This window comes from Berghia stephanieae, chromosome 9 (assembly GCF_034508935.2).
Source record: "Berghia stephanieae isolate SIO BIC M18660-M18661 chromosome 9, UCSD_Bste_1.3, whole genome shotgun sequence".
Taxonomy (NCBI): domain Eukaryota; kingdom Metazoa; phylum Mollusca; class Gastropoda; order Nudibranchia; family Aeolidiidae; genus Berghia; species Berghia stephanieae.
The window spans coordinates 33,230,200-33,246,767 of record NC_088368.1 but is presented as its reverse complement, the minus strand read 5'-3'; the positions used below and the strand labels follow the sequence as shown (position 1 = coordinate 33,246,767).

Genomic DNA, 16,568 nt, shown 5'->3' with positions numbered 1-16,568 from the left:
AAAACTAATTACTGTTAAAAGGCAGTATAAACAAGGGGGAACAATTCAATTCAATAGAAGTTCTGCAGCTTGTTCTGAATGAACATAGAGTTTTGGTCTCGTCAAATAAGGAACACAAATTGGTCAAATTTAGAACCAAATCAATAGCATCAGTGTTATAATTATGGCAGCATTTCAATCAACTTCATACAAATAATCATTCATTCTGATGGAAAGTAGTATCAAATTTCTGCGGCAGAAAAAATAAAATAAAATAATAATAATAATAATAATATAATAATAATAATAATAATAATAATAATAATATAATAATAATAATAATAATAATAATATAATAATATAATAATAATAATAATAATATATAATAATAATATAATAATAATATAACAATAATAATAATAATAATAATAATGATAATAATAATAATATATAATAATAATAATAATATAATAATAATAATAATATAACAATAATAATAATAATAATAATAATAATAATAATAATAATAATAATAATATAACAATAATAATAATAACAATAATAATAATATAATAATTTATGCACCATTATGTCAAATCACAACACAAGAGTTATTTTTTTTTTGTATTGGACAGAGAAAGAGAGAGAAAGAGAGAGAGAGAGAGAGGAGAGAGAGAGAGAGAGAGAGAGAGAGGAGAGAGAGAGAGAGAGAGAGAGAGAGAGAGAGAGAGAGAGAGAGAGAGAGAGAGAGAGATACATAAAAAAAGACAATTAATCGCATTTTCCAACATTAGCCCATCCACACAAATATGCGTATATGTACAGTCATCTTATCAAACTTGACAAAGTTTCCTGGTTTCAGTTTTGTTCATCTTCAAGACTGTTGTATACATTCCCCATTCAAACTCTTAGAGCCGACAGCTACAGGCAACCTAGTATTGACTTGTCTATTCACATAACAATACAGTATCTCAAAAAATCAATTATTATTATACAAGGATATCAAACAATCGTGAAAACCAAGTTAAAATAAAAAACCCAACCAAATGATTAATATTCACAAAACAGATTATCATTAAAAAGCTGATTTGAATTTCAAAATATGATGATGAAAAAAACGATTGTCGTAATTTACTAAAAAAACAAAACAAACAAACCCAAAAACATACAAAACTCACAAACACCGAGTTGACTACTAATAAATAGTATGAAATGATGAAAAGAATAAAATGAAATAAAAAGTATATTATGAATTGATGAGCATTTTTTAACAGTAGTAGCTGGCACAATTCATTAGTCATTGTTGAATAAATTATGTTTGAAGCTGGGCAATAATCAATCAACACCATGACAAGTAACAACCAATGCCCATATAGCGATGATAATTCGTTTTCCATTCACGCAACAAAAACGCTTTCAAGCCAGCCATCATCCCATCCCTTCTTGCACTTTCAAGGGAGAGCTATTATCATTAATGATGAATTTTTTAATTTTTTTTTTTACCAATTGTAAAGTATTTTGATAATACAAAGTCTTTGGAAAGAATTCCAATTTCTCAACAAAGATTTAAATTTGTAACTTTCTTTTTCACGCAACGAAAATGCTTTCAAGCCGGCCATCATCCCTTCTTGTACTTACAAGGGAGAGCTATTATCATCAATGATGAATTTTTTATTTTTTTAAAAAATATTTCCACGACATGGTTTACCAATTGTAAAGTATTTTGATAATACAATGTCTCTGGATAGAATTCCAATTTCTCAACAAAGATTTAAATTTATAACTTTCTGATCTAAACGCTAGCAAATCACCATCTTCTAGAGCAACAAAATAAAAGAGGAAGAAAAAGACAGGCTGGAATGCACTTTTGTCAAAAACTTGTTTCGTTTTCATACATTAACTCCTTTTGATTCTAATCTGTACAAAACTATCTATGGAGATGAAAATGATATGAAACACAATAAATAACATAGCAACACAGTCAAGCTTTCTACCATATATGAACATATACCAGATGGTTGGTGATTTTTCTTTTTCAGAGCTTTGAAAAATGAAATCCTTGAACTTGGACAGTTTTTGTGTTTTCTAAGATCGATTTGATATCATGTTAGGGTCAAAACAAATGCCAATAATTGAATTTAAATTCAAAGAATCATTTTTTAAAAATTAATTGGAGGGTTCCTTTTCCTTTTTTTATTTTCATTCTAATCAATAAAATAGTGTAATTTGACTCAAAATTTGTAAATTTAGTATTGTAATTCAATTTTCAGTTCCTGATCCATTCTGACACAGTAATAAATTGAGACAGTGACTCACAATTCAATATTGAAGACTTGCAGGATGGAGAGAAAAAAACATCCGTATCACATTTGCATCTAATTTGGTTTAATTTGAAAATAACTAGTTGACACCACAATCCCCAATGGTCAGAACTGATGAACTCTCAAATCTATTATTTTCTTAGGGTGCCTCTCAGCTCAAATTCAAATTTGATGTAGACATATGAATAACTGTTTTGCAACATATATCTTTCTAACTTTCTTATTTTACATTCTTACTTTTTTGTCACTAACAAACAGTTCATCCGTTTTCACAACTCCAAGGATTTTTGCACAAAGCTTGCTGAAGAGTTTTTTTTTAATTTGAAGACAACAACATAAATAGCACTCGCTCTTTGTACAGTGCAGAGTAACTGATGTCATACCGATGGCTTCTTCAACCGCCGTCTCCGACCTTTCTGTTTGTCTTTAGAATTTTTGTACTCCTCCCTAGTCTTGAGTACAAATTTAAGTTCCACAGAATTATTGATGGCATAGAATACATTAGCGTTGTTAGGTATTAGCAATTCTGAAAAGAAGAAGAATGAAAGAAACGAAAATTTGGTAACATTTCAAACCACTGTATGTAAACATTTATTAAAACCCGACATAACATGTGAAGCAAATAATGCTATAAAACCAACCAAATTTTCCTTCTAAATTGAAAGTCATTTAGATGAAAACCACTTACAATGCTGCAAATTCCATACAAAGAGCTGCCACATTTAGAGAATAAAAACATAAATTTGAAACCATCTAAGGATGTCAAACATTTCACAACAATGACAAAAAAAAGCCAATTTTGAAGAGACTTCACAATAATATTGGTGAAAACAGCCAAGTCAAGGCAATTAAAAGATGACAAAACACATAATATGTGACATCTCGTGACAAAATGATATTATGTTGGAGTAAACAAGATGCCACAAATTGATTTCAAAGTCAAAGTGGCCAGAAATTTGAAATTTTAATTTTTGTTACTTAAAGAAATGATATTCAGTCTCCTCAATAAAACACAGAAACTTACCAAAAATTTAACTATAAATTAAACTCTTTGGGTCGAAATAACCCCAGCATAATATCCTTTTAAGGTTTGAGTGACATATTGTAAGATGATTGCGCTGTATTCAAAATGCAAGCGAGAGATTTTTAAAAATCAATATTTTTTCCCAAAATCTGGAGTCCCCAAGCGCTCATATTATAAAGACACTCTCTTGATTACATTCCATGAATTCATGATCATTCTGTGTGTGTGTGTGTGTGTGTGTGTGTGTGTCTGTATGTGTGTGTGTGTTTGAGGAAGAGGAGAGAGGGAGGGAGAGAGAGAGAGAGAGAGAGAGAGAGAGAGAGAGAGAGAGAGAGAGAGAGAAGGAGAAGAGAGAGAGAGGAGAGAGAGAGAGGAGAGAGAGAGAGAGAAGAGAGAGAGAGAGAAAGGAGAGAGAGAGAGAGAGATAGATAGCGAGAGAGAGAGAGAGAATGAGAGAGAGAGAGAGAGAACGAGAGAGATAGAGAGAGATAGATAGCGAGAGAGAGAGAGAGTCTTAAAATTCATTGGAAAAAGACATGATTGATGAAGACGTTACTGATTTCAAATCAGTATATGAATAATGAAATGGTTTTTACTGAAATAACTTTTATGACTACAGAATTGCACTTGAGAGCAACCTGGTCTCTAAGGATTAATTGATCCACTTTCTATTTGTTTTTATATTTTTAAGGGTTTTAGGGCGCTTGCAACAACACATTTAGGTAACATCAGCACCAGTAAAAAAAAAAAAATGGGATAGTAAAAAAGTTCTAGAAATACAATTAAAGCACCAAAGAAAAAGACAGGGTAACTGATTCACATAGAGAAAAGGTGTAGATTCAAAGAGCACACTATCAGTGTACTCAGTTTGAGATCACCTAAATGTCTCCTCCTGACAAAAGCATAGTTCCCCACTAAGAGGAACACACTCAAATGTTTACAAATCATGTGTTCAATAAATACAGTACATAACAGAGATATGATTTACAAGGAAAAAGAATATCATTTCCCAAAACTATAACTATACATTCGACTGTTCCCCTCCAAGCCAAGACTCTGGCCAGGGTCAGGACAAAACTAAGTAATCTCATTCCGAGACAAGGACAGAAAACAATTGGAAAACAGATGTAGGGGAATAGAAGACACAGTAACTACCTCCCTGCTCACTATGCAAGGCCAGAAACCCCACCCAGTTCCCCACAATAAATTGATATATAACATGATGAAAAGTCATCTATAAGTCATACCTCCATCTGGCAGTAACTGTATGAGACAAAAGTGGTCTGGATTGATTCCTTCATGGCCATATTTCTCTAAGATTTTCTCTATGACAGTGTGAGTATGATCGCTGTTCATTAGCTGGAGAAAAAAAAGACCGATATCAAGTTTAAAATATTATTTTATCGATTCTGAGTGCAGTCTAGATTTTTTTTTTCCTCAGATCCCTTTCTAAAATTTCTAAAATTGAGCTTTTATATAGCGCAATATCCACTAAACGTGCTCAAAGTACTTTATTAGGGGTACCTGGCCAACAGCAACACTTAACATCTAGGATGGGACATGATGCCTGTTAGGCGATATTACAATTTTTTCCGGACAGAGACAACGCTGTTTTAGGTCAGGTACTCATTTTACACCTGAGTATGGTGAGAGAATGTGAGTAAAGAGCCTTTTCCAAGGACTCAACTATGCGACAAGCAAGGCTCGAACCCAGGACCATTCAATCCCAAAGCGAGTGTCATACCACAAGACCACATAGATGCACTTACCCCTTCCTTCTGCCTGCAATCTGTTCGATCTGACAGAGAGTGCTTAGTGAAGGATTAGCATCCTATCCAAATTTTATAGTTCTACAAAGTGTGAAGTGCTAAAACAATCATTTTTTTTAGACAGAAGCATTACTATTTTACACCTGAGTGCTGTGAGAGAATGTGAATAAATGGTCTCAAAAAATGTGCTGCCCAAAGTAAGCAAGACTCGAACCAGGAACCTACAGGCCACAAAGAAAATACAATGTTATATTCTTGACAGAAAGTTTAAGCACTTTAGTTGGGTTGCACTGGTCCAGCCAAAAATATCTGAAAACTTGTAGATGAGTGCAAAACATGTTCTATGAGCTTAGAGAGACAAACCATTACATTTTAAAAAAAAGGGGGGGGTGTGAAAAAGGGAAGGGAGAGAAGTTAGGGAGGGAGTGCGAGAGAGAGAGAGAGAGAGAGAGAGAGAGAGAGAGAGAGAGAGAGAGAGAGAGAGAATGAGAGAGAGAGAGAATGAGAGAGAGAGAGAATGAGAGAGAGAGAGAGAGAGAGAGAGAGAGAGAGAGAGAGAGAGAGAGAGAGAGAGAGAGAGAGAGGAGGGGGAAGGATAAATCAAAAGAGCTACTCAGCACTGTACAAATATCATACATACCATAATAGATTTGTAAACATGAGCAATATCATTCTGACTAGAAGACATGGAGACTTTGATAACATAAGAGTCACATGACTTGAAGGGGGTGTGGCCAGAGGGAGGGCCTGTGTCGCTGTCCGAAGATATCACAGATGAAGTGGAAGACGAGTGAGACAGCTAGGGATTTTACAAATTGGAAAAAAATAATAATTGGTATCATGATAGCAATCACAATTGGGGCCTGGCAGATCAAGACAACAAGAAGAGCAGCAAGAATAGCTACTACTATATCAATAACTAAACAAAAACTATAACGATGATGATGATGTAATAATAATAATAATAATAATAATAATAATAATAATAATAATAATAATAATAATAATAATAATAATAATAATAATAACAATAATAATAATCATAATAACAACAACAACAATAACAACAACAACAACAACAACAACAACAACAATAATAATAATAATAATAATAATAATAATAATAATAATAATAATAATAATAATAATAATAATAATAACAATTACAATAATGAGAATGATGACGACGACGACGATGATGATGATGATGAAATTGCAACACAGAGACATTTCCATTCTAATCCCATCAATGGCTGAAATTCACTCATAAATAAAAGCCAATATGCCAGACTTTACAAATGTCTTGCTTTCCTGTAGTTTCATTAATGCTCAGAATTGTTTTTAAGTAAGTCAGCAAGATTATTGGTTTAAGCCTTGTTTTTCATAATTTTGTATTAGTATTAAAAATAATGTTATCCCGATCAGGGAAATTTTTCTCTGAATGATGAGAATTACTCTGGGTCGCTGTAATCCCACAGTGTTCTCAGTCAAGCTCAAGTCAGACAGAACAAACCCAGCAGCACGCGATTATAATGGCACAGATCACAACACTATTCCATTTGCAATAATATTGCAGATCATCTCATCACTCCCCTCCCCCTCCCCCTTTTACCAATTCAATGTAAGTCTGGATAAATGCCAACAATATTCAAAATAAAAGTTCTAACCTCATTCTTCATGGATGCATGATGGGATGACTTGAACACCTGGGCATTATGAAAAAAATAAAAAGAATATCAAGCCTTTACTAAAAAGACACTATAATGATCTTAATCCTAACCCCCCAAAAAAAAATATTTAAAAAAAATTATATATCACCAAACACTAAACATTGTCCCCTTAACCCTCTCCTTACCAACCATAGGAAAATCGTCACATTCGGTATAATGCAACCAATGATTTCATCATTGCTTTCTTTTGTACATCACAAAATTTAAAGAAAAATCTGTTGTTATAACTGAAAAAGTTAAATCAAGATTACAAGAATTGTACAACTTACCAAGGGCCCTATGGAGGCAGCAATGGTGTCAGGTATGGAAGCAATACTGTTACTGGCACCGTCCTCGAGACCACAAGATAACAAACCCATCCTTGTAGCCACATCTTTGGACGACTTTGTGCCAAGACTGAGAACATGAAATATGGATAATTCACTACGATGTTTAGGTAAGAGAAAAGATAAATTATTTCTTTGAACTCCATTAGTAAGACAGAGAAAACATTTCCAATCTAAGCTTATATTCAAGTTGCTAATAGTGGCAAGAAGTGTAAAAGGAGGAAAACGATTGCCTTAAAGCCCCATTTTTACTGCACTAAGCCCTACTTTAAGAGTAATTGAGATTATAAACTGTGATTGACACTCTAGCTAACTTCTGGAAAATGGGAAACTGCACCAGTTTGTTCACCACATATCACGTCTCTCACTGACCATACATTTGATGGTGGTAATGCAAAATCGCGTATTTCCGCAGATTCCAGGAAAACCATCAGCACTGTTTAAAACAATTTGTTCCTTGAATACAATTAAAAACAAAACAAATACAGGGTGTGGGGAGGGAGGGTAGAAAAAGTTGAGGAATATCCCACATAATAGCAATTAAATATCATTTGCCCATGTGCTTCTCTCTTATTCCAGTACTATTGAAAATAATTGACCAGGAAAAGAAATAGATTTTTTATTTTATGTCACGTGAATACATTCAATACCGATGATGTAGACACTACCTAGTGGCACTTTGCTTAGCTAATTAATGGATAACAGGAACACTAAAGTATCTGGATAGTTTAAAAATACGAGTGGGATCGAAATTTCAATTCAAAGAGTAACCTACACCCAAGCAAAGGGGAAGATTTTGATACCTCTTTTGAATCTATTTTTTCTTACCCTTCTGTCTATAAGAGTATCTGGGCATTCTTTTCAGGTCTAGCAGAAATGTTCTTTTTTTAAACATTTTATTTGCGATTGACACACAATTAACATATTCTATCTACAGAGTTGTAAGCAATTATTACTATTGACTCAACACTACAAAACTGGGAAAAAGATAGCTTTGGATCCATGGATCTTATAGCTCTAAAAGACTCCTTTTTAAAGAAATATTGATTAAATTATTAGTCATTAAAATAGTGATTCAAAATTCAAAAAGATATGAATAAAGTTAGTCAAATTGTCATTCTTGGATCACAATGTTTCATTTGATATAGAACAGTTCCTATTTCTTGCTAGCTGAAGAAGGCTAAAAATCTGAAGCTTTAATAATAATAATAATAATAATAATAATAATAATAATAATAATAATAAATAATAATAATAAAAGATAATGATAATGATAATATAATAATAATAATAATAATAATAATAATAATAATAATAATAATAATAATAATAATAATGATAATAATAATAATAACAATAATAATAATAAGAAGAAGAAGAAGAAGAATAACAATAATAATAATAATAATAATAATATTAACAATAATAATAATAATAATAATAATAATAATAATAATGATAATAATAATAATAATAATAATAATAATAATAATAATAATAATAATAACAATAATAATAATAGAGCATAAGTATGACCAGGTCAGGCTCTAAGCTCTTCATTCATTCTATTATTCTACATTCTCCAAAAAATACTTTACAAAATTGTAACAGATAATCATGCAAAGCAAGAGGCTGTGTAATACGTCATTTCATGCAAACATTTGATCTGAAACAGAAAGTGTGACCCACCACCTTATAACAGTCATGACGCTAGAAATGATTCAACTTAACAACGCCACCACTATCACATTATCTCATTCTTCTGTAGTGTTTCATTAATAAAGGGGAAACCCGAAACATCGACAGTATCTGTCTTCATCTAATAAATTGAAGATTACAACTCAATACTTATCGTTATTTTTTTCCTTCGAGCTTCAAGCAGCAACATTTTCATTGTGTTTTATTGAAGACACCAGATATTGTTGCTAAACTCTCTCCTTACAGACTGTTTTCAGGGTTTTTGACAACATGTCTTACTTACCCACCACAAAAATTGAGCTTTAAAATCTCAAATTCAAAGGCAATAAGTACATACCATACATAATATATTCAGCGAGACAAGCTTTACAAAAGAGTATTCAAAATTTTATAGCTATAACAAAGATTCTTCTTTAAATAAACAAATCTTAAAGAAAAGTGAATTGTAACAACAAATGTGATGACCCACCACAAAATTGAGCTTTAAAATCTCAAATTCAAAGGCAATAAGTACATACCATACATAATATATTCAGCGAGACAAGCTTTACAAAAGAGTTTTCCAAATTTTATAGCTATAACAAAGATTCTTCTTTAAATAAACAAATCTTAAAGAAAAGTGAATTGTAACAACAAATGTGATGACCCACCACAAAAATTGAGCTTTAAAATCTCAAATTCAAAGGCAATAAGTACATACCATACATAATATATTCAGCGAGACAAGCTTTACAAAAGAGTATTCAAAATTTTATAGCTATAACAAAGATCCTTCTTTAAATAAACAAATCTTAAAGAAAAGTGAATTGTAACAACAAATGTGATGATCTTCCTAGAGTTGGTAAGGAGAGGGTTAAAAATACGATAACGGATGTCCGACATTTCTGTGCATTTCAATTTTCAAGGCACATTTTTAGGCATATGGGTCACCCCCAACAAAACACAAATTTGACACAGTAGGACACAAATAGTATATTATTAAATTTTAATTAATATTTTTGTTTAATTGTTTTGTTTTGTTTGGGTTTGTTTTTGTTTTGTTTTTTTTTGTTTGTTTTTGTTTTTGTTTTTTTTTTGGGGGGGGGGGGGGGGGGGTGAAGGGAGGTGGGAGTCCACTATGACTATGTAGTATTGGCTATTGTTGTATACAAAACCATCCTTCAACCCATAAATGATAAGGATTGATAAAAGAACAATTCTGTCTACTACTAACAAAAATAATGACAAAATAATCCTCTTTTTATCATAATCCATTCTGTACTATTTTGTGTCAAGCTATATCAGTCAGCGTTTGAGACTGCTTTCTAGCTCAGTTTACAAAAATGCTTACAAATAAATTTTTGTGCAAAAATTACATGGCATGAATTTTACAAAATTTGAAAAACAAAAAAAAAAAACAATTAAATAACAAAATAAAAATAAATAAACATTGACCAATGGATCAAATACTGAAGCCAAAAAAAAATAAAATAAAATAAAATAACGACTGCATTATACTACTTCATAGAGTACAAATGAATGCTCATGACATGAACATAAAATTAAAATTAGCATTTAAAAAAGCAAAGTACAGGAAGAATGTTACCTCTAATTGAATTTTAAACTTAATTCTTTATATTTTTTTTATCTTTTTCAACATATTTTGGGCTACATTGATTGTTTTCAATTTCAAGAAATCAACATGCTGTTGTGGGAAATGTGTTGTGTTAAAATATATGGAACATACGAGTAGCTTGATTTTCGCCCAGTTTAAGAGTTGCCTTGTTGTTTTATTTAATTCATGCCTATTTATTGTTGGTTACGAAAATACACTACAATGGTAATTGGTGAGTCGAAATGAAACATTTAAACAAATTATGCACAAACAAATGCCGATTAAAAATCAACAAGAAGCAAAAGCAAAAGCAAAAGCAAAAAAAAAATAAAAATATATAAAATAAAAACATTATAGCACAAAACAAGAAACAAGAAAATATTAGTATTATCATCTTTATTAATATTATTATTATTATTATTATCATTATCCTTACTATTATTACGATCACTATTACCATTATCTGTTTTAAACATTTTATAAACATTGCAAATAAAGGATGAAAGTTTCTATGCAGCAATTCCCAAAAGCAAAATATTTGAGGAATGCTCCATGCTCAGTCTTCATGGATAAAGGAACAAACTTCTAAAATTTGGAACACATCCTTCTGGGCACTAAGAAATAAATATTGTTTTGTTTTTCTCTAATTATACGTCCCTGTTTCCGTTTCCTCAAAAAAATGTTGAATTTGAATGTTCTAATTTGAACTGGAACACATAAATGTAACCACAAACATATTAAACATGTGAAATGATCTTAAAGATTCCATGTCCGCACTGGACTACTATTTATCATCGAGTACAAATCACTTTCATAACACATGTATTAATCCTGAGTGAAGTTGAGAGTTGTTCTCGGACTCCTCTGTCCATTCTGCAATGATGTGGCACAGTCTTATTATATAGGTGGAAAATTCTTTGCAATAAACGAGTAACTTATCCAAAGGGTGGCAAACAATTGCTATTGTCTGTTTAACACTATAGAAACTGAGATGAGCTCCAGGTTCATCCGCCATATGGTTTTTAGGGACTACTTTTTAAATTGAAGTTTGCACTTTCTTTTTATAATCTCAATAAAGCTTTAAAATGTTACCATTTCATGTGAACTTTCAGATGGAATTTTGAGAAAATGGGCGTTGAAAATTCTACCAAACTTGACCAAACATATCCATATATTACAAGAGAACAAAATCCTTTTAAATATAGAGGGCAAATTATTATTTTTAATAACATATCTAAAACAAGTGAGGTAAATAAAGCATTTAACAGAAATTTATTTTTTGATTTTACTTAATCAGCCAAATGACACCATCTCCACAAGGCTGATTTTATAAATCTCATCAGAATGTCAGCATAAAATATCAATAGGAAATTCCTCCTATAGAGAGCAGGTACCATGCAAAATGTGTATAATTCTCACAATAATTTTAAAGCATTTTTTTTTCCAAAATAATGACAGGTGTTAAAGTAAAAAGGAAGTTGAAAATGTAAACAAGACGAAAAAAATAAGGCATAAAAAATAAAGTGAGGGAGAAAATCATGCAAGAGTAATTTAAAAAACTGAAAACAACAAATGAAACCAAAGCTACAGCAGAATTAACCAGGAATGGTAGGAAAAACTGAGTGAAATCAAAGCAGAATTAGCTAAAGTAAGCTAAAAACAGAAATGGAATGAAACAAGGACTGAAATCAAAGCAGCTGTAGCTAAAAATAAAATATAACAGAATGAACAAAACAAGTGGAAAAGGACATCTTGCTCTCTTTTGCTGCCTGTCCCAGTGTCACTCACCCTCCAGTATTATTATCTACACAACCTCTGGGTCGTCGACTCAGGTCAGAGTTGGACAATATGGGCTCTGAGAACCTGGAGCTACAAGCAAAGCACGCATACAACGTGGCAGCTGATAATCTTCGTCTTAACGGAGTCCCGTTGATGCTGCACACACACACAGGGTACACACGGGGCATATCCGAGTTATAGCAGTAAGGATTTGAAGGAAGGAAGGAAGGCATGCAATTTTAATTTGTTTATGACATAAACAATCAGAACATAATGTGTGCATGTATATGCATAGATATTATAAAGATGTATGTAAATATTGCCCCTGTATATATCATTTTCTGATCTTTTGTGAAGAACTCGTCATGTATTTGAAAAAAACAACAACAACAACAACAACAAAACAAATAAAACATGTTTTTAAACCCACTTGCACACATACAGACAGAGGAGAGGAAAAAGTTAATTCTTTTTGTCATTATTAAAACAAAAAAAACAAAAAAAAAACACCCAAAATAAAATCCAACAATGTTTTTGTTTTTAAGAGTTCTACGATGTTTGCAACACATTTAGGTCATTTCAGTGCCAGTAAAAAGGAAGAAAATGGGATAGTGGATTCTAGAATTAAAAGTAAAGGTACCCAAGGAAAAGTCAGAAAAAGGGGAATTGGTTCAAATAGGGAGCAGCTGTAAATTCCAAGAGCACACTGTCAGTGTACTTAGTTTGAAATCACCGAAAAGTCTCATCCAGACATCAGCACAGGATCCCACTAAAAAGAACACACTCAAATGCTTACGACATATAATAAAAACAACAATATAACAACCAGTATATAACAAAGAGATGATTTACAAGGAAAAAAATATCACCTCCCAAAACTAACGCTATACATTTGACTGTTTCCCTCTCAGCCAATGACCCCCCAAAGGGCCAGGACAAAACCAGATAATTCCATTCCAAGACAAAGACAGAAAACAACCCAGAAAACATATAGATAGTACTTGCTTGGCTAAGAAGCTCACAACATTGCCATCCGGAAGTATAACAGACCAACACACAAAACTATGTGTAACCTTAAACGTTTAAAGTCTGGATAATACAGTTTAGTGAGAATTACTCATAAATGCGTATGACAAAAAGCAATAACAAAGACCTGAGTGACCTCAACTTCGTTCTATCCATAGGGGGAAAGAAAAGATAATAAGGGACCTCTCTGCCCACTATGGGAGGTCAGGAATCCCACCCATACACCTCATCAACAAAAAAAAAAAAAAAGAACAGAAAAATCATGTATATAAGATATATAATTTCTGCAATTAAAATAATTATATTCCTCACTCAATTAATTGTAACGCTCTTCAAAATTCTAACCAAAGACAATAAAAAAAAATATTAACCAGATAAGTTTGTTAAATTCTATTTAACTTCTGGTGAAAATTGTTGTTTCTATTTTTTTTCCCCCACCCAACCCTAATCAAATGTCACATTAAATTAACTGTCCATCCATGATAAGAAAAAGGGAAATTTGTAAACTTTGAACAATTGATTCCACTTCTCTTTTCACAGAAGAAAAAAAAAAATTAGAAAAAAAAAATCAAAGCATTAATCAATCAATTTTCACTCATTATTAAATCTTTAAACAAATTGTTGGGGATTTTTTGGTTTGTTTGTTTGCGTTTTTTTTAAATCAAAGCCATACCATACTGTGGCCATAAGTTATAAAGACAAAACCCTATCAGCCATACCAAATAGTATATCAAATCCTATCAAGTGATTCAAACTTCGCATTCAACTTAAAACTTAAGGATCAATTCATGAGTTTAAATCAGAAAAGATCATGAAATTCATTGAAAATAAATAAGGTGTACTAAAACTGATTTTAAAGAATGAAAGTCTCAATATTTTTTAAGAAAAGAAGAAGATTAAATCAATATCAGAAATATATGTACAGAGTGTCACACAGAATACAATTCATTCACCCAATCAAAACATTGACAGAAGATTCATAAATTTAAAAATAAATACAAGATGCAGCGTAAAATAAATAAAAAAATAACTTTCAAAAAAAAAATAAATAAATAAACATTAAACAAATCAATTCCAACTTTCATGCCAAATATCAAAAAGCACCAAATAAAAATGACAAACAATAACAGTCAAGCATTCAAACATTGTGAGCACATAAAAAAAATCTACCTATGATCAGTGCCTAACAACCCTAATTGACTGCAAATATCGTGGACCATTTCTTATTTTTATCCCTTCAAAAATTACTTCCCATTTTGATACTAGGCTGCTAGAAGCTAGGGAATCTATCTGGAATTTAGTAATTTATTTATGTCTTTATTGGGTTTTTTTTTTGTTTTTTTTTTTGTTAGCTGAAGAAGGGTTTTGAGCAGGAAACGTTCTGTGTTTGATATTTTGTTCTTTTGTGAAGGTGTTATATTGATTTGTGTTTATTTTCCATTTTTAACCAACACACTTTGTGCATTCATTTTCAACCAATACAGCTATGTTCATAAAACTGATCATTGTACCAAAAGTCTTGGTCTTATTCTGGACAGCAAGAAGAGACAGGGAAAGGGCTTCATTCAATATCAATACAAATAATCAATCAAACAGAGGGACAAATGGAAAGATTCCTGATTTATTTTTTTTTTCTGTTTTGCGCTCAAATTGGGATAGCTTTAAGGTTTAAAGGACAGGGTACAAGGGGAATCAAACGGGTAAAAGACAATTGAATATAGAAGAAAAATGTTTTTTTGTCTTTGTTTAATATTACGATTCCAACCCTGTCATGTTATATTTAGTAACCGATTATCCATATAATTACTTTAAAGCAATGACAAATATGTACAATGAATTATAAATCATCTCACAGATTCGTCCACCTTCATATTGGTAGTGATTTGATTTGATTAAAAATTTCAATACTAACTAACTTGTTTAGTATACCATTCCCATCAAGTTAGCACATGATGCCATCAATATTCAAAATTCCTGTTAATGATTTGAGCTTGATTGAAGTCCAATCTCAAAATAGGCTATTAGTAAGGACCCAACCCCTGTATTAATATACGTAAATAACATTTAAACCTTGTGTTACCTGGCAGATTTTTTCTTGATTTTGGCAGCAGTTTCAGACACTGGTTCTATGCTACAGGACAACTCATGGCTGAAAAACAAATACATCAATCTCAACCATTAAAGGAGATTTCCCTGGTTACTATAGACATAAAGCCTATTTCATCACAGCTCTATTAAAAATTTATAACAGAAATAAATAGGACAAAGCTTTCAAGTCCGTGAGATTGAAAAAAAAAAAAGAAAAACCCAACTGACCCTTGAACTATGAACAATTAATCAGCATATAACAGATGTGTCTATCATTTCTACTCGCCCATGAACATTAGGAGAACACCTGCGAGAACACCTGCGCAGTAATTATTATTATTATTATTAGTATTATCACTATTATTATTATTATTATTATTATTATTATTATTATTATTATTACTATTATTATTATTATTATATTATTATTATTATTATTATTATTATTATTATTATTATTATTATTATTATTATTATTATTATTATTATTTATTATCATTACGAGTAGCCGGAAATAGCGAGTTCGACGGGTCCACTCATGTTATAGTATTGTTGGTTATTTCCCTCCAGCGTGTAATTCGAGTAAAAGCCGTCGCCCCTATTTCAATTTCTTAACAGAAGTGGCAGAATGCTTGGATTTTTGTTGTTTTTTTTTTGTTTTTTTTAAATTTTATTTCAAGTAAAATCATGACTAGAAAAAACAAGAACAGAAGTATATGTGTGTGCGCGCGCGCGAGTGTTGGTATGCACTAGGCATGTTTGATGAGGTAAGCAAGCACATCACTCAATCACTGACCCACTGAAATAATGGTTCCACGCTCCCCTCTCTCGCTGATCGTGTTGTTCGTTAACGAATGCGACTCGCTGACTGATGCTGCTAATTGAGGCATGTTGGCTGCCAGTGCTTACCTCACACGTCGCGTGGCATCACATTGGGTGAATAATTGACCCCCACCCCCAATACACACACACACACAAACACACACACCCAACCCCCGCCCAAATTTGTTTCGCATCCTATGTACTACTACAGACTAGGCTACTATGTAATATGACTCGTAATGAAAGAAAAGAAAAGAAGCTAGGCTAAAAATAGTTAAATCGCCAATATGACTCGTAATGAAAGAAAAGAAAAGAAGCTAGGCTAAAAATAGTTAAATCGCCCTTGTCTGTTGTTTTGCTTTACTTCGTTCGAAGTCCTAGGCTGGGGAAGGAAATGCTCGTTATTTCCGAG

General features: G+C 31.8%; 1 protein-coding gene across 2 annotated transcripts in view; it reads right to left on the bottom strand.

Annotated features, from left to right (window-relative positions):
- Positions 1-1,558: 1,558 nt before the first annotated feature.
- Positions 1,559-16,568, bottom strand: part of LOC144980083 (ral guanine nucleotide dissociation stimulator-like 1) — a 36,631-nt gene continuing 21,621 nt past the window's right edge. Inside the window, exons 12-18 of one of the 2 annotated variants that reach the window (XM_078927574.1) lie at positions 15,327-15,395; positions 12,230-12,376; positions 7,093-7,219; positions 6,761-6,799; positions 5,734-5,892; positions 4,572-4,683; positions 1,559-2,826 (exon numbers count right to left, since the gene is read on the bottom strand). In XM_078927574.1, the coding sequence (XP_078783700.1) occupies positions 2,678-2,826; positions 4,572-4,683; positions 5,734-5,892; positions 6,761-6,799; positions 7,093-7,219; positions 12,230-12,376; positions 15,327-15,395 (802 nt within the window). In that variant the 3' untranslated portion in view covers positions 1,559-2,677. The remainder of the gene's footprint in view (positions 2,827-4,571; positions 4,684-5,733; positions 5,893-6,760; positions 6,800-7,092; positions 7,220-12,229; positions 12,377-15,326; positions 15,396-16,568) is intronic. The other variant, XM_078927575.1, reaches the window with a different exon arrangement.